The sequence below is a fragment of the Haliotis cracherodii genome, unplaced genomic scaffold (genome assembly GCF_022045235.1).
Source record: "Haliotis cracherodii isolate W230 unplaced genomic scaffold, xgHalCrac1.p SCAF_10, whole genome shotgun sequence".
NCBI classification, from domain to species: Eukaryota; Metazoa; Mollusca; class Gastropoda; order Lepetellida; family Haliotidae; genus Haliotis; species Haliotis cracherodii.
The window spans coordinates 3,390,475-3,415,607 of record NW_027266265.1 but is presented as its reverse complement, the minus strand read 5'-3'; the positions used below and the strand labels follow the sequence as shown (position 1 = coordinate 3,415,607).

Here is a 25,133-nt window from a genome sequence, read left to right as displayed (position 1 = left end):
GAGTGTGGCAAACAAAACAAACAAAATGTTGACACGCAATCCACTACCTCCCCGACCTTGACCACCCAATCCATCAGGTCCCCTCACTCCACAAGCACTGCCTGCTGGGGACCAACTATAACCTGGGATTTTCCTAAGAATTAATGCAGAGGTTTCCTTGAGCTACAAAATAGGTGAGAGAGTTTGACCTGCCTAAACAACATCAGCGAGGGACACCAAGAATGCGATTAAGCAAGGGACACCAAGAATGCGATTCACACTTTGGTAATGAACCCTAGTCTTCAGCTTGACCAACTGACTACCTGGACAGACCAGAAGAACAAGACAAAAACAAAAGCTACCATACCAGCAAATTTATTTCATACATTTTTCTACACAGCAAAAATACAAGTCATTGAAATTAATATCAACATTCATTTTGAAACTTACAGAAAGGTAGCCTGGCTACAAACAAACTGATATGGTGTTGATATGACCTAATTATTGGCAGGTCATTAACAATTCAATGTACAAAATGTTACAAACGGCAGCTAAAGTAATATAGTAACCAGAACCTCAAATGATATACAACTTGAACAGTTTCATTGTCTTCTTTGGACTCATTGGTTGGCTGGCTGGTCACATGACAGCTGACTCCTCCCACCAGGCTGGTGGAAGCTGACACAATGAAGAAGCATCTCATCCTTACTTGTTGATGTTGAAATCACATGACACCTGACACTTCCTGGTCACATGACAGACACCCATATGCTCATTGGCTGATTATAGGATCACATGATGCCCAACATGGCCAACAGTGATGGAACTTGATTGAAGAATCATTGTATGTAATGAAGAAAGAAAAGTGGCCTACCTGTGAAATTAAAACAGAGATGACCTCATTAAGTTGGTTAAAGAACTGATTGAAAGTGGATTGACCATCCATTGACAACATACAACTAAGATATTTTCACTGTTTTGAGGTAAACAATATTTTCGGATGTGATCGTATTACCATAGTGAACATAGAACCCATCGTGATGCACCAGGGCTGCGAACATTGTGGGTTTCAAATAAGAATAAAAACAAAAACCTTCCTAACATTTCATATAACTGGGTATGCCCTGATTAAAGAAACATATCTTATCAATTCTAGAATTCTTGAAGATTTATCCAGTGTAAAGCTTGGATATTATTTTAATTTTCACAAACATATTCCCTTTTTATTGTTTTAGGAATATTATGGGTAGGGACAATCTGGACAAGGATGTGAATAGTCTCACTCTTAAGAGCATAAAATATAATATGTCAATCTTAGCCATGGTCTAGTGGATAGAGCATCTGCCCGGAACAGAAAGATTGGTTGTTTGATCCCCGGCCGTGTCAAACCAAAAGATGTTAAAAGTTCATACTTGTTGTTACTCTGCCTGGTGCACAGCATTAAGGGAATAATACAAGGACTGTTTGGCTCGTTTGTACAGAGTGTCTGATTTGGATATACATGTTAAACTGAGGCAGGTTCTCTGTGGGCTAGCACTATAAAACTGGCATAAGTCTGAACTAGTATAAGCGCACACGCACACACGCACCCCTTGCAAAAGAGCAAAAAACCTGAATGTGACATTAAACCCCATTTCACCTTACCTAAGCCAAAATCTATATTAATAATCGTAAAGGTGTATTTTGGGGGACTCCTGTTTCCTCTTGTCTACAAGAGAAGGCTGTAGAACCTATACCCTCGGTGCACCACAACCAACTATTCATATCAACCTGGAGTGTCCTCCACACACTGAGGGATGAACATTTTTAAACAATTCCTGTCCCTCGGACGACAAACAAAACATATAAATTGAACCAATAGCAAATTTGAGCTACATTTACAAAAATAGAAACACATAAAAGTTGAATATCTCCAATGTATACAGAAAGGAAACAATCTTGGAACCCTATTGATGCTGGGCACTGCATATTCATGCATTTCATGCTCCCTATCGTTACCAGTACTTTATCTCATTTCTTTTTGTGTTAACCTTATTAAGAGCTCCACCGCTGCCTCCTCCAAGACTGTACCTAGAAATGAAAATAATTTGTTTAGTACATTTTCGGTGGAATACAATGAGTGAAAAGCAGGTCCCCGGGCTGTAGTATAATCTGCAATAAGGACTTTAGAGCTTGTCAAAACCTTTGTCATAAGTAGTCGATCCAAAGTCTGCCTTTTACAAACGTTCCTCATTGACTGTACTGTGTCTTCACATTGGGCCAGATTGGTCACTTAGCAAGACACTATTTGGTTCAAATCCCTGTAGCTGATCCTCCCATAGTCAACATTAACAGGTAATGGCTATATCAGAAATATGGTAGCAAGCTTTACCATAGACTAGTCAAGAATTACTAGTAAATGCTGCATCTATCCATGGACTAGTCAAGAATAACTAGTAAATGCTGCATCTATCCATGGACTAGTCAAGAATAACTAGTAAATGCTGCATCTATCCATGGACTAGTCAAGAATAACTAGTAAATGCTGCATCTATCCATGGACTAGTCAAGAATAACTAGTAAATGCTGCATCTATCCATGGACTAGTCAAGAATAACTAGTAAATGTTGCATCTATCCATGGAGTAGTCAAGAGCAACTAGTAAATGCTGCACCTATCCATGGACTAGTCAAGAATAACTAGTAAATGCTGCACCTATCCATGGACTAGTCAAGAATAACTAGTAAATGTTACATCTATCCATGGAGAAGCCAAGAAAAACTAGTAAATGCTACATCTATCTTGAATAATGTAGCAAACTTCAGTAGGTGTCAGAATTGAGTCGGGATATCTTTCAGAAACCAAGGACTCATCTAGTGTTTTGTTACTTGTCCAATAAATACATGTGAGTACCGCCCTGTGGTGCAGACAAATAAATGTGTAAAGATGCACAAAGTTACAAGAGCGTTCACAATATTTTACAATTTCCTCAAATGTTTAACATTTGGCAAGTCAGATTTGATAGTAAAAATCAACATTCTTTTGAACACAAAATACAGTTTTCGGTTTTTGGTCACCAGCTGATTATTAGATGTGTGAATATAAAAAAGTCACTTTGAAAACTATTTTTGAATACTTGACAAATTAATTAAATATGTTTTAAATATAATATTTATAAGGAAATGATTACAAGAATTATTGACACTTGATAAGTACAGTTTAACCCAATAACTAGGGCAGTGAACGCTTCATTCTATGCAATACACACAGTGGTACATTTATCACCTATTGTGACAACAGGCATCTCAAACGTCACTCACGGTAGTCAATATCGGGCACTACTTATCATTACTCAAAACTGAAGACTTCCTCAGCTCCCCAACTGTATCGAGTTCTGTGATTGGTTGACTGATGACCTTGACACTCATCCTGTCAGGGGTCAATCTCCGCCAATGCAGTGGTAACGAAAGGAAATCAAAACAATTAGAATTTAGTTCGAAGAACTTCCGGGTAAGTCTGTTAGGCCTTTCATCATTTACTAGTTGGTTTACAATTATTTTGGCCAAAACTTCAATGTACATATGTGGTCGAATATGTTTTTTTTAATTCAAACTTCCAGATAAGCATTGCTATTAGTAAAAAAGACCCAGACTAACAGGTCACACCATTTAAACTACAGTTACAAAACGATACCAAAAGACAATAGTGTTTTTTTTGTTAGAATAAAGATTTTTATACATATTCACCATTTCTTACAAAATGAGGTGATGAAATCTGTTTTTTTTTCATTTCACCTACTTGTAAAACAGTTGGCCTAAAATTTGTTTGTCAGAAGTCATTTTATTTTCCTTCCAATGTCAGGTTTTTCTTATTGACAGGCCTTGTAAACCAACTGACAAGAACATAAGGCCGAATGATATATGGACTACAAAATAGGAATGAAGGTAAATCCCATGATTCCACTGTATTTATTATACATTACAAATTCAAACCTTTCAAAAACTTATATTCATTCACATTTACAAAGTCAGAACACATATTTAACGATGTCTCTGCAAATGTGAGATTTGTCATTTTGACACAGACAGCAACAAGAATGACTTGCCTTGCACCACTTATCGAACTGTTTGGATGCAGAGCATCTTAGTGTTAAATGAAGGTACCATTTCCTCCTAAGGTCAACATGAATATCAGAGGAAGTGTCACAAGGCAAGAAAAAACATAAAAACAAAATTATTACCACTTTATGAAAGCAGCTTAAGTCTTTAATTGACAAATCATCCAGAGATGGTAGGTCCTGTATAAAGAAACAAACATTCATACAGTCGCCATGGTAACCATGATTACATGCAGAACATCACTATGGTATCCATAGTTACATGTGTGTCACAGAAGGGAATACACAATCTTTTAAGGATACATTTGTGTTTCTATTGATGATGTATCACGATGTCAATGGAAAATATGTACAAAAGCCAAACTATTTCCCCCTTCCTTTCACCGATAATCCTACAAATGTTTCAAAAAGTACAAAAGTTAATATAGTGCATGCTCTTTTCAATCCTCAGCTTCTTAATAGTTTATTTTTATTTAAAAAAATCGTATTTTCAAGGCTTTGAAAAACTGGTTGCTCATCTCACGTAATGATCCAAATGACAGATTTGTTTTTTCTGAAAGTGAGATTGGAATTCTGATCATGGAATATCGGTTAAGGCAAGTAAAATCAAGAAAGCAAGTATGAATTAGTCCGGGCCGTTTCATTTTAGGGCTGATCAATTTTTTATATTGGGGGTTCATTTTATATAAAAAAAAAAATTTAACTTCATAATCAGCAAAATATGGACCCATTTTCCTTGCAAATATAACAAAAAATACATGATATATCAGTGTGAACCTCTGTGTCAGACATTCATGCTTTAAAAAGGAACCGGTTGAACAACAGTTCACACAAACCGTCTCCTATGTATGGCTGCTCTTACTGCTTCTGCAGTCAAAAACAAATAAAATACTGTAAAACTCAAAAACTGAAATCCTACCAGAAGTCATCTCTGAAAGGATAACCTACGAACCATTGAAATCCAATAATGCATGATATGCGATAAGTCATGTTTCCACCTACAAGTATGTTCTACCTTTCTATACTCACCACCAAAAGAAACACGAACCATAGAAACATATAGAGAAGTTTGTACGTTATGAATAGACGTTTCCAGTGTGTACCACTTGATGACCAAACTAACAATCGGTCAAGTGTTACCACAGAGTGTCTTTATTCCTATCACGATGTGCCACATGTGATTTCCAAAATTTACACGCTAAACCTGCACGAGAGAGATATAGTGCATCTCGAGTTATGGATCTATGACGTCACATGATGCGTTCATGAGCATCGGTTCACACAACATAACAGTATATTCATTTGTACGTTGAACAAATCTAATATCTCTTGAATATGAGTAATTCTTCATATATTAACCAACATGTATGGTATTCGTGTTTCTTTTGTCGGTGAGTATAAAAACATCCAATATCTACCCTACTGTATAAACATTGCCTCCTACGTGTATATATACTTGCTTACTGCAATCACTTGCTTGATAACGGTGTTAGAACCTACACCGAAACGTCGCTCTTAATTGTAATAAAGAAGTTGTTCATCCATAAATTCTTATCTTTACTTAGTACTGCAACTTCTAAATGCCTATCAAAGAAGTTAATCTGATAAACTTGAGGTCAACATCCAATAAGTACGGAAATGAGGTCACCAAGCACAAACTACTTTTAATGTAGTTACATATTCCAATATCTGCTTGATCATTAAATAAATAATCAAAACCCATTCTAACTTATTCGCTGTAATTCCATGTAGTTTCAAATTGGTAATTGATACGCAGATGTCCCAAAATCCCAAAATAGCTTTCTCAGTCTTATGTGTTGTATGATTAAGATAACTTTGAGAATCAGAAATATTTGCTCGACATTACAAACAGCTGGACTGAATTTTAATTACAGCTTTCAACCTGTTCAACAAAAGTTTCCCTTTCAGAATTATTCTATATTCTAACTTGGACGTGTTTCAACATACCCTGCCAAGAGCTGCTCTATGATTGTATGTCAAAATGGTGTTCTTTAAAAATATGTCAAAACTATAAAAACACAAGGGAGGAAAATACAGCCCTGTTACAAACCAGTGCGTATGACAATAACATGTAAACGTAGAGAAGCTTCAGATCCTAATTCTACCGGACAGATTGACTGGATAAAGGAAATCCACTTATCTGGCTGTTCACTTATCAGACAGGGATGGTGGCATAACACAACCCTAACCATCCACTGCAAACATCTGAAACAAAGGTGGATTAAATAAGAACACCATATTCAAACAGAGCTCTATGTTCATATGGACAAACAAAATGTATATATACCAATACTGCATGTTCCAACATCTAGGCAAAAACATACATTAATTGTTGCCTTTTCAAAATCATTTACCCCATAAAAAGAAAACCGTAATCTACCAGATTGAGAGGCCCACTGGGGTTGATCTGATTCACTTGTCAAAACTTTGTACCATCATGTAGCATGTCAACATCAGACGTTCTTGCAAGTTACAGAACTCAGGATATTTCTTGACAACGTCATTTAAATCCAAATAGTTAAACATTACTTAACTCAAAGTGATATAAAATTAACCAACTTTTAGCAACAAAATCAAAGCCAATACAATCCTACAATATATGTACATACAAAAACAAAAGCTGGTTCAATGATAAAGTTCCTGTAAAAAATCAGTCTATGTTTTTGGTTTGCGTTGTCACAGGAAATCTACAGCTTTTCCTGAATGAAGTGATGGGTGAGCGCTTGGTTTATTGATAACCTCTTGGAGGGATCAAGCATTATTGTCCGTTCCAACAAGTCTTTGAGTTGAGCAACTTTGCGCAGCTGGTCGTCCGGTAGCCTCTGGTATCCAACCATCTCCGCCAATAGGTCCTTGTTAGGGTTGATATTGCTCAGCACGGTGACCTTCTCCTGCAAGCACAAAACACACTCATTGGCTGCAGTTCATTCTGAGGGAGCAGTTTCAGTCCCTGTTGTATTCCGTTTATTCATAGTTTTGCACCTGTTTGACTGGCGGCAGACACTTTTATGAAGAACGTATCCATGGCTAGAAAGGCTTATTGAACTGAATCTGGAGATCACTAGTGTAAACATACAGACACTTTCGGTAAGCAATATAACAAATGTAATCTTCCAGTCAAAATGAAATCAGGATATTAATTTCATTTAAACATATCTCAAAAAATAAAATGAATAATAGTCTGTTTGTAAAGAGTTTTTTTTTTTCATTTAACACAAACACCTCAAACAATTATTGGAATGATTTAATAAAAGCAATGCACAATTCAAAAACTGACATTGTATAAGTAAACCTATGTAATTTTTACATGATTAAAACCAGCTTCTGACTCACATGTTAAAATTCTGCAGTGTATTCTGAATTCTGCGGCAAATGCAAAATTCTGCACAAGGTCTGCACAAAAAGTGATTTTCTGCAAAATAGGTACATTTCTGCACAGAGTGGACATTTCTGCAAAATATTCCATGACCGCAAAATCTCGGAACATAGCAGGACTGTAGTTTGAGTTGTAATGTTGCTTTCAATTAGGTCACAGCATGTCGGCTAAACATGCTAAATGAGGAATGAAAGTCTGAAGTGATACAGATCCCAGATGCTTTCCAAGCAAAACCAGAATCATAACCAGAGAAAATCTGGTATTCGAACCCACCTTCGTAGGATTCTGCATGCTTAAGGGTCGCAACTCTGTAAAGCAAAATTTGCTGCCAGGGGCATGTTGCTTGAGATATGTTCAACTGAGAATGTCTATCCAATCTTTATCTTGGAGCAGGTAACTTACCCTCTGTGTGACTTTATCCACCTCGTGGTACAGGAAGTTGTAGTTGCCGTCGAAGTGCTGTTCCTTAAACATGCCCTTGCGAATCATCTTATTGGGCATTTTACCTTTCACGTCCATGACAAACTTGAGCATCTCATTGTTGGAGTTGCCTGGGAATAAGATCTTTCCTGTGTACAGCTCGTAGATGGTGCAGCCTACTGACCACATGTCGATGGCATGGTCGTAACCCATGCCGATGACTGTAAATGAATAATAGTAAACCCACGTCTTACTCTTTCTGACAAATATGGAGACATTGAACGTTCTTGGCTACATATACTTGGCTATATATACTCTGCAGTGCCTTAGACCACTGGGCCACACATGCCACCGGGTATGGATGCAGCTACATCATCATCATCATCATCATCATCATCAACATCAACATCATACATTTATATAACACAGGTATCCAGGTACAAGTATCTGCTTTAATGTGGTTTTATTTGTTCCCCCGACCAGTGGACCTGTTTGTCTTCCAGTTATCATTCTCAACTCCCTGGGGAGTATACATCCCAAGCTGCCTGCAGTTGGTGGAGGGTTATTACATCCACATCACATATCGGGTACTTATTCCCTGCTGGGCGACCAAAGGAACCTTTGAGCTAAGTCACTTGCCGAGGATGACACCACGAGTTTTGAGACTTGTGCTTCGGGTGTATGAATGTATTCGTATTTCCGCCATCTGGTGGGTTCTTTTGAGTGCACAGGGTGTATCTACTGTACACTAGGGGCAGTGACAAAACACAGCATATGGGTGAGGAAAGAAACCTTGCATCCAAGATCTTGTGAGGGAAAAAACATGTGATGTTCATGGGTTAGTATTTTGTAATTCAGGCAACTGTAGACCAACAGATGAATATACGCATCACAAAATATGATGCATCAGACAGGTTGGAACAACTCAATCAAACTTGTTTGGACTGAATTGTTTGATAGGAATTACACAGAAGTTGACGGATGACAAAGTAGCCACAATTTATGGATAACAAAAAGTCAAGTGGTATAAGGATCTTGACAACGGTATAAGGATCTTGACAACGGTATAAGGATCTAGACCGAAACGTTGCCTTTACAGTATTAAAGAAGTTGTTATCCATAAATTGTGTCTACTTTGTTGTTTGGACTGGGTTGGGTTTAAGGATGTTTTGAACATCATTTTAGTTGTATCAAGGCACATCATCTTGATGTGGGAAGAAGCCTCAAGTGATGCAGATCTGAGACATTTACCACTTTGAATTTCAGGCATGCCCAAGGGACACAACTCTGCACACTGAATTGCAGTGCCTTAGACGACTGGAGCACCCTTAACTAGGAATTCCGTGACAATATTTGGTATTCTGTAAACAAACACTTGCAATAATATGTTCCACAAGGCAGGGTTAGAAACTAACAGTTTTTGTCCACTAGTCCTTATAATGATAACATATAGCAAATCCCTTAAAATGGGCCAATTTCTACTAGTCCTTGGGATACCTTTACTATTGGGCAGTTTGGTAAGGACTACAGGACTAGTGCCAATTTCTAACGCTGCAAGGTGGTATTTCAAGGGACGCCAACAGGCATTAACATCATTATCATCATTATTGTTAGCATAGGATTATTCTGAACAGTGTTCAAAATCACATGAATTATATGATGCATCTGTCAAGGTAATAACACTAATGAGACAATCTAAGACTTAGGGGTCCCTCGATTTAAAGTTGATTGCAGCAAACCCTAAGAACCCAAAGATTCACTTTAGTTTCCAGGACTGCCAAAGACTTATGCATGGACATACAGGATTACTGCGAAGACAAAACCTGACATATGTCTATCACTTACTGATCTCTGGAGCTCTGTAGAACCGACTGACGAGGTATGGCGTGATGTCATTCTCGGACACGTGAGAAGCTGAGCCGAAGTCACACAATTTCAGCACCAGTTTGGATTCATTTACCTGAAAGAATAGTCGAAACAAATACATGAAATAACTTGAAAGAAAACAAGGAAACATCTACAGACCAGTATACCCAGCAGAGTTATTCCTGTTTAGTTTACAACCAGTCTGCTGTGCATGCTGTGGTGGTTGTGGTGGTGGTTGTGGTGGTTGTTGTGGTGGTGGTGGTGGGACAAAATTCCATGTCAGTTGCCTAACTAGGCTTGGTAACTGCTAGCATGCTGAACATCAGTGTCAGAAACTAACAGTTTTCGTCTACTATTCCTTATAATGATAACATATAGCAAAACCCTTAAAAAGGGCAAATTTCTACTAGTCCTTATGGTACCTTTACCATTGGGCAGTTTGGCAAGGACTACAGGACAAGTGCCAATTTCTAACGCTGAACATATTAGTATATTTATATACTTGTCCCATCTCACACTATGCATTTCTCTTTCCTTCGATCTTGGTGCGGAAACTCTCGAGAACAAAGTTTACAGCTTCAAAAAAATACTACACCTGAACACATCCCAACATCACCATGGTCGCTACCTAAACAAAGAGTCACATATTGTAATCCCTTGCATAGTGACCATACAGAAGGTGACCACATTACTTGACCTGATATATCATTCTCTTTCTTATTTCTTGTTGCTGCCTTTTGAAGAACCCGAGGTTGAAGACTGGTTGGGGGAAAGGCGTAGGCATTCAGATTCTACGACGAGATGTCTAGAGTGTTGTGGTCCCAAGACTTTGGGTCTGGGATAGAAGAGTTGAGCTTGAGTAGCTTCGTGTTGAAGCGGGTTGTGAAAAGGTCGACGTTTTGGCTGGAATAAAGGCAGCAAATCCACTGAAAAAGCATGGGGTGGAAGCGCCATTCCGTCGGTGATGCTTGGTCTGGTGGGACAGGGAGTCTGCTCTGATGTTGTGAATCTCTGGGATGTGTATCGCCCGAACTTGTATGCACGGAGATCTGACCAGCTGGAAGAACACCAGAGCCGTCGCCAGGATAGACGCCGGCTTGGTGGAGCCCATCTTGTTGATGTACCCTACTACGGTTGTCTGATTGGATCATGAGTTGCGTAGCAAATGGGATACTGCGAGGATGACTGCCTTGAATTCCAAGTTGTTGATGTGGAACTTCCTGTGTCCTAGGGACCAACACCCTGCCGCTATGAGATGGGCTCCCCAGCCCACAGTTGAGGGTTGAACGGCTACAAAGAGACTCTCACAAACATTTGACTTTCGTAGCAGCCACTGGAGATGCTGGTGTAATGACAATGGTAGGCGGATCAGAATCTGACAGTTGTCGTCTTGGACAGTTGTCGAGTTGGAGTTGGCCTCTTCTGTGAGTGCTTGTGCCAAGGTTATCAGACCTAACAGCTGTTGCCATATGCGAAGAGGCAAGGGCTGTTTGAGTTTCATCTGTCCGAGGGAACGAACATGTTGCCCAGGTCAGTATAGTATAGAGAGGTGTACGCCAGGCAAGGTAGCATCTACTAACGTCTTTTAGTATGACACGGTCTGGGATCGAACACATGAGCTTCCGCTCTCTGCGCAAAATTTATCCATTAGACCATGGAGGGGTTTGTCAGATAAGTGGGGGTATTGATGGCAGAGGCCCAGGAGGGTAGAAACAATCTATGCAAACTGGCTTTTTTCCTTGTCCAATATTGACATGTAGTTGTAACAGGAAGTTTAAAATAAATAAATGATGTTTTCTTTAGGTTCAAACACATTTCCAAACTGTGGCGATAAGAAAGAGAAGGACATATGAAGTCAAGTCATGTGGTCAGCTTGTGTATGGTCGCTATTACAATGCATGACCCTTTTTTTAGGTAGTGACCATGGTAATGTTGGGCTGTGCTCGGTCGTAGTGTTTTTTTAATGCTAGAAACTTTGTTCTATGGCATTTCCACACCAAGATCGAAAGAAGAAGGAGAAATGCATAGTGTGAGATAGGATAAGTTTAAAATACAAGCATTAATAATGTTCCATTCCATACACCAAGTAAATGCTCCATACTTATTACTAGTCAATGGATCTGAGTGCACTCATATTACTTTGCAAGCTCCCTTGGACATATCAAACACAACTGGCATCCCTAATGATGTGACTGAGAGTTGAGCTGCACTTCACCAAGTGAAGTTCAATCCACAGGACCTAGTCTCCGTTTATCACCTCATATGTGAGGTATAGGACACTTATCGTGCTCTGGCAATCCCACAAGAAGTTGACATCATAAATCATACACTGATCTTGTGCAAAAGTAGTAAACATATCCACTACCAAACATCACTTCATCCATGTGATTCACCGATTGACATCATGAGCATCGATCTATGCAATTGGGACACAATGACATGCATCAACCAAGTCAGCGAGCCTGACCATCCGGCCAGTTAGTCACCTCTTACAGTATGGGTTGCTAAAGACCGATTTTTACCCAGATCTTCCCGCATGTAGTGCTGGAAGGAATATGTTATCAGAGAGAGAAATATACCTACCAAGATGTTGTCAGGCTTAATATCAGCATGCAGAATGCTGCATCTCTTGAGCAACTTGAGAGCCAGGAAGAGTTGTTGGCTGTAGGAGCGCACCGCCTTGATGTGCAGGCCGATGTCCTTGCCATACTTCTTGAGGACCTCGCGCAGGTTCATGCTGAAACACAAACCTCACAGCCATCAGCCTCTACTGGGATGAAACACTGTACAGCGAATTAGATGACTGGATCACCCATGTCCCCCCATTTCCATACTATACACAGAGATCCAGATAAGCTGCGTATCTGCGTAACATACGCATCAGAAATGCAGAAATACGCAGTAAAATAAAATCCAAGCGTATCAAATAAGCAACGAACATTACAGATATGCTACAAAAATAAAACTTGTGCGTATCTTCAAAATATTGTGAAGTAACCTTGCGTATTCGATTAGCAAATCAGCAACTTATTTTGAAATTATAAACGGGCATGCCGTCAACCTTGCCAAACTCCATGATGACAGTTACGTCACGATCATTTGCCATCACACTTTCTTGTGGAAGTATCGTGGTATTTTTTAGTCCTATAAAACTCTCGAACCCACACGACACCAGTTTGCAGGGACTAGATGAATAGTGTTTTTAAATATTTAACTTCGATACCCACATGTGTAAAAAGTAGTGGGTAACAGAAATTTGAATACTCAGATAGAATTACTGATACCCAATGATTTTAAAATGCATGGGTAAAATACCCACAACACCAAAAGCTTATCTGGAGCTCTGTATACATGCAAGCTTTGAACAAAGTCCTGAGTGTTAATTAACTTTCCCTGGTTGGGACTAGTCCTGTAGTCCTTGCCAAACTGCCAAATTGCTAAGGTGTCCTGAGGACTGCTTGAAATTTGCCCTTTGTAAGGGTTTTCCTATATGTTATTCTAAGGACTAGGGGCTAAAACAGTTAAGTTTCTATCTATATTTTATGTCCAGCTGACCTGAGAGATTCAAACACAAGACAAAGATGGTTCTTGTGGAAGAAGTGTCTATACAGTCGGAGACAGTGGAATTTGTCATCGGGGTCGGCATCGTTCAGTTTCCTCAGAAACTCAAGCTCTTTCAAGCCGGTCTTGTGCCTGAAACATGAAGCAACATGAGTTTCTATGTCCTGTTTCTAATTTGAAACCTTATGCAAAACATTGGGCGTAATGGCCAGTGGACCATCTCTCACCAACAATCAAATATTTAATCAATTTAACTGTCCGATGTACAAGGATTCCAGTTACTGGCAATTACAAGGTTACGACCGGAAAAATAAAACTTGGACCCGGCAATTTCAAAATTCTGGACAGTAAATACATTAAAGTAGTTGTACACTAGATGTCCCCGAATTGTTACATCACCAGAGGGAAGCAGTTACTCATACATGTTGAGACCAGTGTTTGAAACAGTTTTAAAACCCAACAAGACAGTCAGGCAGGTGACCTTCAGTGTTGCCTGCCAATCTTCAAAGTTACCTGCCTGCATTCAGACATTATAAAGATTGAAAAATCGCGAAAAACACAAGACAAATTGCATCTTGATTCAGTTAAAAAAATGCAAACAATTACTTGAGTATATACAAGGAGTAATAATAAAACTGTATGTATATACGTAAGTAGTCTTATAATTTCATGCAACCCGACAGGAATGCTACCAGCCACAGGCAAGCAGGCAGGCCATTATTTCGAACACTGGTTGAGACATGAGTGAGTGAGTGAGTGGGGTTTTATGCCGCTTGTAGCAATATTCCAGCAATATCACAGCGGGGGACCAGAAATGGGTTCACACATTGTACTCATGTCGGGAATCGAGCCTGGGTCCTCGGCGTGACGAGCCAACGCTGTAACCACTAGGCTACCCGACCGCCCCGGTTGAGACATGAAGAATAAACCAGTCTGGAGTCAACAGCAACTGCTGACAACAGCTACGTACGGAGGGTTATGAAAATGGCAGTGGCCTATCAGAATGTTACAAATTGGCTCATTGTTGAAATACGAAATCAGGCCAATACCCATGGTTAAAGTGGAGTGTATCCTGACTTGGGGTGTACTCACATCATCTCATTGTTTCGGATGATCTTGATGGCGACATCCTGGGTCCCGCGGGCAGCGTCCCGGCCCCTCACCACGTTACTGAACACCCCCTGGCCAGTGTAGCCGTACACATTGTACCGCTTGTCCAGGGTCTCGCTGATCCGAACACCTACAAGCACACAGACGAACATGCTGGAATCAGTGAGTGAGTGAGTGAGTATGGTTTTACATCACTTTCAAGAATATTCCAGCAATATAACGGCAGGGGACACTACAAATGGGCTACACACATTGTACCCATGTGGGGAATCAAACCCGGCTCTTTAGCGTGACGAGCCAATGTTTTAACCACTAGGCTACCCCACAGTCCCCATGCTTGAATCAACACAAATACTCTCACATTGTTAAAGGAGTGAATTGGTTTCAACGCTGATTTTAACAGTTTTCCAGTTGTATCACGGCGTGTCAGCTTCATGTGGGAGGAAAGCCTGTAGTGATGCAGGTCTCATACATTTAACACACTGGTGAAACCCACGAGCATGGGTATGTTGCTGACAAACCTAGAAACATTATCAGGGTGCACCAGGATTAGAACCTACAGACATAGGATTCTAGCATGACCTGGGAATTCACAGTTACTGGCATCAAATGACATCAGGGAAAAATAAATTATTGTTCTGTATAGCTCAGCAACAATCCAGTCCAGCATTATATATTATAAGGAGCGTCAACTCACGATAGTAGCCCTCTGCATCATCCCAGTTGTCCATCAAGTTGGGGTTGTCATGGACACCGCCTACAGGACGCACAAACCCGGGACTCTGAAATTACACAATAGACACATCATATACATGTAAGTGAAGATGATATCGGGGATGGTTTTATGATGCTTTTAGCAATATTCTTATTGATGGCATTGATAGCATTGACAGTACCAACAGTATTATCGATAGTATTGATAGCATTGGTATCGATAGTATTGGTATCAACAGTATTGATAATATTGCCAGTATTGATAGTACCTACAGTATTATCGATAGTATGGATAGTATTGGTGTCAACAGTATTGATAATATTGACAGTATTGATAGTATTGACAGTATTGATAGTATTGGTATTGATAGTATAGGTATCAACAGTATTGACAACATTGATAGTATTGACAGTACCGACAGTATTATCGATAGTATTGATAGCATTGGTATTGATAATATTGGTATCAACAGTATTGATAATATTGACAGTACCGACAGTATTATCAATAGTATTGATAGCACTGGTATTGATGGTATTGATAGTATTGAAAGTATTGATAACATTGGTATTGATTGTATCGATAGTATTGACATGATCAATAGCATCGGTAGAACTGACAGTATTGACAGAAGCGATAGCATTGATTGTTTGTTTATTTGTTGTTTAACGCCGCACTCAGCAATATTCCAACTATATGATGGCGGTCTGTAAATAATCAAGTCTGGACCAGATAATCCAGTGATTGATATCTTGAGCATTGATCCATGCAATCGGGATCGATGACATGCCTCAACCAAGTCAGTTAGCCTGACCACCCGATCCCGTTAGTTGCCTCTCACAACAAGCATAGTCACCTGTTAGGGCAAGCATGCGTTGCTGAAGACCTATTCTATCCCAGGATTTCTCAATGTGTATTGATAACTGAGATAAATGAAACACTAAAGTGGTATTTTTTCAGAATGAATGTCACTATACCCCACTCTGGTACAATGCCTTTCTACATGAAGATCTAAGGACACCTCCATAGGAGGTTACGTGAACCCTGAGCCAAATTAGACAGCCCAATCTACATTAATTATGCGTAGGTTGTTGAAACAATCACACACCAACTTTCTAAACAAATTCAGCTTCATTTTCATACCACCTTCGTTTGGAAATTTCAGTTCTAACAAAGGAAAGCCCAGACAGAACACAAATATGCCTTCGATGTTATTCCAATTTGATGTAGATGCCATGGCATCTAGTCTAAGAGACACAGCCTGGACGAACACACCACTATGAACAGAGTCAATGTCAAATTTCTTGCCATGGAAATGGAAAAAATATGATTTCTAAAAATCCTTAAATATCAAAAGGTACCAGTTGACAGACCAGGGTTTGTGTGTGCAAAGTTTCATGAAAGAATACCTATTAGGTTCTGAGATATGGTCCGGACAAACACACCACTATGAACAGAGTCAAAATCAAACATTTATAAACAAAATAAAAACTTTAAAAATTCCTTTTTAGAATAATGCACCAACGGACAACTTGGTCTTTGTGTGTGCACACTTTCAAGACAGAATACCTATTAGTTTTCGAGATACGGTCCGGACAAATACATCACTATAAACAGAGTTAAAATCAAATTGTTGCTATAGAAACGAAAATGTTTTTGTGTGTGCAATGTTTCATGAAGGTATACCTATTAGTTTTAGAGATACAGTCCAGACCAAAAGATTATTTCAGATGGACTGACAAGCTGATTACTCTAAACCCCTGCATGACACACCGGGGGCACAAAAATAAGATACGTTGATCTGAATACTTCACTCATTCATGCCAAGAAATTAGAAGCCTTGAGGATGATTGGCCAATTAGAAAGTTCACCTGACGCGACCATCTATGGATGTGTCCACAGGTCATCACAGAGAGGTATACTGACTCCGAACCAACCAGTCCTTGTTTTATCCCCTTACTGCTGAACACCAGGCAGGGTAACAACAAGTACCATCTTTTAACATCTTTGTATGACACAGGCACAGAGGCGGCCAACTTCTATAAGGTAGTTATAGTCTTCTCTGCACCCCTTAAAGGTTTGCTAGTTTTGTCTAGAATAAATACATTTCCTTCCAGTCAAGCTGCCTGACAACTAGAAACTGCTTTAACACTTACAGAGTAGGTTTCACTGAACATGTCATTGTCTTCAGCAAACATGTCCGCTGTGCCATTGGATTTCTTCTTCTTTTCACCATCTAGAAATATAAGAATGAATTTAATTTGTTCCAAGAGAGCTGAGCAGCCCTCTATGTAACGACCATTTTGGTCGTCAATGTGACTTCAATCTATGATTGGCAACCTAAATTTATCTACTGTTCGCCACTTGGCTTCTTAAAAATATACATTACTGGCAACAATAATTGTTTCTGCCACGAATAATGTCGAATCATGTAATATTGCATGTGTACTTGTTCTGGGGGATTTTGTACCAACTTTCAACCAACTTAAGCCTTACAAAAATAATCTAGTGGTTCCAATTAACCGACCGACCCCATAAATGCTTCTGACTCACGTTTTTTCACTATTAATTCACTAGACTGACATTTGCTCCGCCCTTTTTCTTGCTCCCCAATGATTGCAATGGATTTCGTATAACCACACCCAGCGTTAGAAATCGGCACTAGTCCTGTAGTCCTTGCAAAACTGCCCAATAGTTAAGATATCATAAGGACGAGTAGAAATTTGCCCTTTGAAGGGTTTTGCTATATGTTATCATTATAAGGACTAGTGAACTAAAAATGTTAGTTTCTGTGTCAATGAACATTTCAGTGGCTCCATGCAGCGGTGTGAGGATTCGGTTACGCTAAATGTTTATACAGTGTGCAACTGTCTAGTTTAGGTCAGGTACCTTCTTATAATTCTGAGTCAAGTTACTCTGTAGGTCAAGTACCTGTATTTTGGGGGAGTCTAGAATTTCCTTGTTCAGTCCAAGTGACTATAGTCATTAAGACTAAGTTTTTATGTAGGCATGGTCGTCTTATCTTAATTGTCCAAGAGACATATTTTAGGAATAGGTCCTCAGTGCTCATTTCTCCCTATCTAAAACCAAGCCGATGGTATTCATTGATTAGAGTGTTGAGTTGATTACCTCTCAGGTGTTTACTGGTCACTGCCAGCTGAATTGGCTGTCTATGCGTCTTGTCGATTGTCTTGTCAGAGTGTTGATCTAGCTAACTTTTGTAATAGTTGTTATACAGAAGCTCAGCTAATCAGCATGTATAGTTGCTCACGGGGTATTATTCAGTGATAGTTGTCAGTGGCCTTCTTCCTTGATATTGTCTTCTTTAGTTACACTCAGCTGATCATAATAAAACTGGGAACCTTTACCACATTTCCTATTATTACATTTTCCTTTTATAATGATACCGTCTCTGGAGCAGTTCCGTGACATACTCACTTTCACTACTAATGCTGTCTCGCAGCGCACTCCTCTTCTCATCCATCGACTTCTCGAAGTCCTGCGACTCTTCCTCCAAGTCTCTCAGTACCTGGTCGGCCATCTCATCATCGTCATCGCTGTCCAAGCCAGACGAGGAGGAGGAGTCGCTTCCGTGCCCACGTTGCCCCTCAGCCTTGTCTTCTGGTGGTGGAGTAGACTCGTTGGTTGCAACATCTAGCCCAGGGATGTCCGACTCTGCTCCCAAACGCTACAGTTGTAGAAACATAAAAGATTATATGCCCATGCTTTTTCCTGGTGAGCGAATGATGCAAAGTCAGTGAGTATGGTTTTATGCAGCTTTCAGCAATATTCCAGCAATATCACAGCAGCGATCACGCCAAGGGCTTCTACACATTGTACCCATGTGGGGCATCGAACCCGTGTCTTTGGTGTGACAAGCGAACACTTTAACCACTAGACTACCCCATGATGCAAAGTGATACTGGTCTTTGATGTAAAAAAACAAGTAATACTGAGCAATTCTAGTGAAACACACAAGCATACATGCAGTGCTGACAAACCAATGAACTTTATTATGATAATCAGTGTGAATCTGGCATTGAATCCACAACCATCGGATCCTGAAACGGCCAAGGGATACAACTCTGCACAACGAACTGTGGTTCCTCATAGCATGATCTCAAGCTGACAGATGGTTAATCAAGATGGCTCAAACAAGCACTGGCAGAATGGCAACACCACTGATTTGATGAGACTTGTTGAGATATTTGTAAATGAGTGCATGTAACATGCATCCATTGTACACCTATTTTACAGCAGACAAAACTGAATCAGGTCTGGGCCCCGTTGCACATAGTTATCTTGGCACTAAGGTGATTGTAACTCACATACTTTAACATAGGCGCTGAAATCACTTTGTGCAATGGGGGCCTGGAACAGCATCTTCCCGAGGCAAGGGAGTTAACTGACTATAAAAGTCCAATTTCCACCCTTGCCGAACTAGGCTGGCATTATGGAGTTAAATTTTGGCTGGACTAACAAGTCTATACATAGTCAAATCAAAATCTCGCAACGAAATCGAAATCCGGTTCGTAAACTGTCAGGCAGATTTCGGTCGATTGCAGGATTTGCAAAACATGTGCACCGCTAACTTATTGTCAACAGATATTTTCCAAACCTTTTCATATTTTTAATCAAGGGGCTCTCGTGATTTGATGCTCTTCGTGATGTAAGACCCGTTTTAATATAGATCTTGATTATCGATCAGATCGTCTTGCCTGGGCGCCGCCATTTTGTTTGATACAAATACAAGTGATGGAATCGGATTGGTCCACAGGAGAGGCTCAGAAGGGACATAACTCATAATAACCACTGGTGGCGCTACAATCGAGCCCAGTAATTCCAGCCATGTTCGGCAAGTGAGTGAGTGAGTGAGTGAGTGAGTGAGTGAGTTTAACGCTATTTTCAACAGTATTCCAGTTATATCATAGTGCGTTAGCTTAATGTGACTAAGTCTGATGTGATGCAGGTCTCACAACATTTACCACTTCGGTGAAACCCGCAAGCACAGGTATGGTGCTGACAAACCTAGAAACATATTTGGGGCGACCCAGGATTAGAACCCAATCATAGGTTTGTGGCATGCCCAATGGACGCAACTCTGCAGGGATTTGCAGTGCCTTACGTAACTGGGCCACCCATGGCCCTACTAAATCTTGTTAACATTCAGGTTATGACAAGGATCACTTGACTGTCATGCTTAATGTTTTAAACAATGCCTATGCCCATGATGTGATAGCCAAGACAAGGCCACCTTGGTTTGTAGCAAAGGCCATTAGCCATCATCACAGTTTACACCGTCTCCTCCCAGAACAGGGACAAAGTGTCTGTGGACACCTACCATAACGAGAGCTCTCCTCATCTTTCTCCTCATGGCTATCTCTGCATCCTCGTCAGACTCGTCCTGGGGGATATCCACGTCCAGTCTACACAACATAGGAAAGCAGCATAGGAAAACAGGTTCGGACATCTTGCATTAAGTGAGTGAGTGAATCAAAACGTTAAGTCGCGTCAGCCATATTGTGCCAAGACAAAGTACTGCATTTATATTTTCTGAAACCCTGTCATGAGAACAGTAGTAACTATTAACATCTTAGATTTTTATTTAGAACTAGTTTGAAAAGAATTTAAGGACAGACTTTTCAACATGTTAAACAACACAACATAAAAGTCTACAGAAATGCTATAGATCACCAGACAACAAGAGTAGGCCCCCTTAGTAGGGATGAAGGCGACTTCCAGTACATCTCACACTGGGGTCTGTTACAAGGGTTGATTGAAGTTAACTGCTGGCCCATTGGGCCATGGCCAGTTAAAAATACAAGGGCTTGCTGAAACTTAAAGTAGATTGCCCGTCTGGCTAGTCAAAATTTCACCCCTTCTCCATGTATGTTTTATTTTTAACTTGGATCATCTCGGTAGAATGACAACCGCCCGCTATTTTGTAACGTTGTGTTCAACAACTTCTTTATTTGCTCATTTACAGCCATGAAATGAGGCAATGGAAGCCGAGATTTAATCTCAGAGTGCAGGAAAAAATGTTTAAGGGGTGAGGAGTACTTATATTTTCAGAGCCCTTCTAGTTGTCTACGTGACCTCAAGTTCATCCACTTTGCGGCCTCCACATCTAGTTGTTAGCCAGTTAGTTTGGAGAAGAGCCAGTGACTTTTATAAGGAGCAAGCCCTGCTATCTACATACAGATTTGTTTAAAACTCAAAACCCTGCTCTTGTCTACCATGTCAATAGCAAAGCTAGTGAGTTTGGCTGAATACCCCTTTAAAAGTATATCAGTTCTATGTTTCATGGCATGTCAGTTTGATGCTGGAGGAAAGCCCGAAGTGATGTAGGTCTTAGAAGTTGGTGAATCCCAAGAGCAGGGATATGATGCAGACAATCCTAGAAACTTAATCAGGGAAAACCTTGGACAACAAACCAACTATCATAGGTTCAAGGGAAACAACTCTGCACAGTAAATTGTGACAACTTGGAAGCCTCAGATGTGTATCACCTGCGTAATGATAAGAAACACTGAGTCTGACCACCCAATCCATTTGGTCACCTCTTTTGACCATCATAAGTTGTTAAGGACCTATTCTAACCCGGATTCCCGACTGGGTCATTCATAATTATTAACACGAACACAAACACCAAGCAAACTTACTCTTCACCATCAGATGATTCATGCTGCACTGTCATGCCTTCTGAGAGACTGTCCTTAAACTTGTCAGTTGGTTTCGAATAATAATCTCCGCGGCGGCGTCTCCTGTCCCGGGACCTGCTGCGATCCCGGCGGTCATCTCGCCGTCTGAAGGGGCTCCTGGACCCGTTTCTATGTCTCATCCTTCTGTCATCCTCTCTCCGTCTGTCAAGTTCCTGCCTTCTGTCACGCCGCTCATCTTCCAGCCTTCGATGTCGTTCTTCCTCCCTCTTCTCCCTATCCCGTCTTCGCTCCACCTCCCTCCGCCGCTCTTCTTCCCTCCGCTGATCTTCCTCACGTCGCCTTTCTTCGTCTCTTCTTCTGTCTTCAGCCCTCTTTTCTTCATCCCTTCGTCTGTCACCCTCTCGGTCCCGTCTCTCATCGCGGGAGGAATGCTGGCGTGAGGGTGAGGTAGAACGTTTAGATCTCCGTTCCCGATCTCGAGAACCATCTCTTCGTCTGCAATAATATTATTCTTCATGTATTCCTATCAATTCCTTGTATTAACATTTGTTTGTTTGTTTGTTTGTTGTTTAAGGCCGTAGTCAGCAATATTCCAGCTTTATGACGGCGTCTGTAAATAATTGTGTCTGGACCAGACAATCCAGTGATTGATATAATGAGCATCAATCCAGGTAATTGAGATACGTCATGCATCATCCAAGCCAGCGAGCCTGACCACCCGATCTCATTAGTCGCAACAGTCTTCATTAACAAACACAATCTTGCACAATGAAATATATAAACATGCTAAAATCATATCTTGAGTCCAGTTTTCACTCTGGAAACACAATCAACAAAGACTTCAATATTCACCTGTGAGGGGAACTCCTTCTCTTATTGGAGCCCACTTCGACTGAGTCGAGTAACGTATCAGCAAACTCAGTTAGACTTGGTGACCTTGACCCTCGTTCCTTGACCCCATTCTTCTGATCACGACCATGACCTCGCTCCCCACGTTGATGATGCCTTTGTGATTCTCTAGCTTCACGAATCAAATCCAATATATCATCCTTTGCATCTGCTTTGCCAGAAGATCTTTCTTTTGCTGCCCGTTTTCCTGTCGACCCTGGCTCCTCTGTGTAACTCAAGTCTTTTATTTCTCCTTCCTCCTCAGAGTCGGTTCCATATCCCTGAGCAACCAGACCAATAGCATTACCGCTGTCCCCATTTAGTTCAGCTCTTAATGCTGCCCGTGCTGCTTCCAGCCTTTCCAGATCACTCTCCTCAAGCTTCCCCGGCTTCTTCTTGTCCTTCTCATCTCCGTCTCCTTTGTCGTGTTTGTGACGCTTCCGCTTGTGTTTGTGTTTATGTTTGTCGCTGGTGGAATGTTTCTTCTTATGTTTCTTGTGTTTATGCTTCTTTTTCTTTTCTTTCACAATGCCTTCATCACTACTGGCTGAATCATCACTGGAAGGAGAAACATTGAAATTTGAGAACAAAATAGTCCTGAGCCTCATGAGGTGAAATTGGGTTTAACATCGCGTCCAACATTATTGCACTTATATATCAACGTACTAGTCCGGACTGATGCCGATTAATAGTGCTAGCTCACTGAGATACCATGCTGCAGTTTAACATCAATACCCCACTCAGACACAGTATACTGACTCCGAGCCGGCCAATCCTTGTTTTAGCCCCTTTATGCCAAGCGCCAGACAGGGTAACAACAAGTACCATCTTTTAACGTCTTTTGGTATGACGTGGCTGGGGATCAAAGTATCATCGAACCCGGGACCTACTGCTCTCCAGGCGGACACGCTACCACTAGACCACGGAGGCGGTCTGAGCCTTATGACATTCTATAATATCATGATATTCTATAATTAAATGTTGTAATATTAACCCAATACAGAGTCAGTCTTGTTCTTATGCTGTGTGTCACGTAATTTTTGTGTTTGTGTGTAGGTGGGGATGTTTTTTTTACATAGTTGTAGTTCCCTATATGAAACGACCCCGTCAGCCAAAGCTAGGGTTTGCTCTGTGGGATAAACCTCATAGCAGAAACAGTACTGCGTCAAGATGGCACAGAATTGGCAAGAATGGAACCTGGCTTGGAAAACATTACATTTTCCTTGTGAAAGTGGCACCAAATATGCTAAGTTAAAGGTAATAGATTTAATGAGTTCCCTTGATTCAAATACCACTGGAGCAGATTTCCAGGACACTGTTTTGTTTGTTACAATCTTGCATGAAAACCAATAAAATATTTGGTTGGTATGTCATATTCTAACGTACTTTTCCCCCCAAAAGACAATGTGTATTCAAAGGACACGGACAAATTTAGCTATCATGTTTTAACGCTTTCATCCCAAACAATTTTGGTCTTTTATCATGTTTAACCACTATCCCCCTCCCCCAAAGTAAACATATAATTAATAAAACACGTGCCATTTTGCGTCAGGCAAATTCATGGTATTGACAACTAAAGCAACAATTTCAATCTACAAGAAAATAGCAGGACTCATGTCTAAAAAGCATAAATGTTCCTGGAGCTAACAAATGGTTCAAAACATATCAGTAATCTGCTAAAACTGGATAGTTAGGCTGGAATCTAAATCTATTAGGCTATCCTGAAAGAAATCATGAAATAACCTACTTTGATGAAACGAAATGTGGTGACCTTGCCCCTCACATACTTGTTTAACGGTTGATATCAAACAGTTCACATAGTTCAGCGTGATAACTATATTTTATACCATCGCGACTGTCCTCATTAAAAGATGCTAACTTTTACTATGAAAAAATATTCTTCTTTGATATAACGAAATTAGGTGACCTTGCTCCTCAACTGTGTTTGCCGATAGATATCAAACACGTCTCTCAGTTCTGCATGGCAACAGTACGCATTACCACCCCAACTGTTTAATGTACACTCTTTTGAAGTATTGTGTCTATATGATAACTTGTCATAGTGTAATGCGTTACCTTATTTCAATCGGGTCATCAACATCGGCCATTTTAGAGGATCGTCAGCGCGATGTCGACTATATACTACTGTCCCTCTGACTAACTGTACTCGTAATATCGCGTCTTCGCTTTTACATGAACTATTGCGGCTACTGTTAGCGTGTTGCTACAGTATGATATCATATTGTAATATAGATATTACTACCCTCGATTTGTTACGATTTTGTTGATGGGAACTGCCGAAACACGAGGCCAAACCTTCGGTTGTATGTGGTATGCTTTAAACATATGCTGAGTGGTGCAGTTGCGTCCCTTAGTTGTGTTAATAGTGTGATGATAGTGGGTTCGAATCCAAGATTATGCTTAGAATGTCAACACCCT

The 25,133-nt window shown here is 40.4% G+C and overlaps 1 protein-coding gene across 2 annotated transcripts; it reads right to left on the bottom strand.

Annotated features, from left to right (window-relative positions):
* Positions 1–353: 353 nt before the first annotated feature.
* Positions 354–24,852, bottom strand: LOC139453968 (serine/threonine-protein kinase PRP4 homolog). 2 transcript variants are annotated; one of them, XR_011652429.1, is made up of 14 exons: positions 24,771–24,852; positions 22,659–23,252; positions 21,807–22,301; positions 20,486–20,570; positions 18,583–18,832; positions 17,301–17,380; positions 15,127–15,211; positions 14,412–14,559; positions 13,314–13,451; positions 12,342–12,495; positions 9,738–9,852; positions 7,875–8,113; positions 2,010–6,987; positions 354–853 (listed from the first exon to the last, which is right to left on the bottom strand). XR_011652429.1 is itself a non-coding variant. In XM_071235427.1 (13 exons), the coding sequence occupies exons 1-13, from the start codon at positions 24,800–24,802 to the stop codon at positions 6,784–6,786; spliced, it is 2,619 nt and encodes an 872-aa protein (XP_071091528.1). In that variant the 5' UTR covers positions 24,803–24,852; the 3' UTR covers positions 354–6,783. The 2 variants fall into 2 exon arrangements, 1 of the variants encoding a protein (XP_071091528.1); XM_071235427.1 differs by having other exon boundaries at positions 354–6,987.
* Positions 24,853–25,133: the final 281 nt, after the last annotated feature.

Excerpts from the sequence above, each read along its gene's own strand:
- LOC139453968 (XM_071235427.1), bottom strand. The coding sequence starts at position 24,802 with ATGGCCGATGTTGATGACCCGATTGAAATAAG. Across the intron at positions 20,571-21,806 it reads GAATCATCTGATGGTGAAGA|ACTGGACGTGGATATCCCCC; the intron begins GTAAGTTTGCTT and ends TATGTTGTGTAG. Across the intron at positions 13,452-14,411 it reads ATCCGAAACAATGAGATGAT|GCACAAGACCGGCTTGAAAG; the intron begins GTGAGTACACCC and ends TTCATGTTTCAG.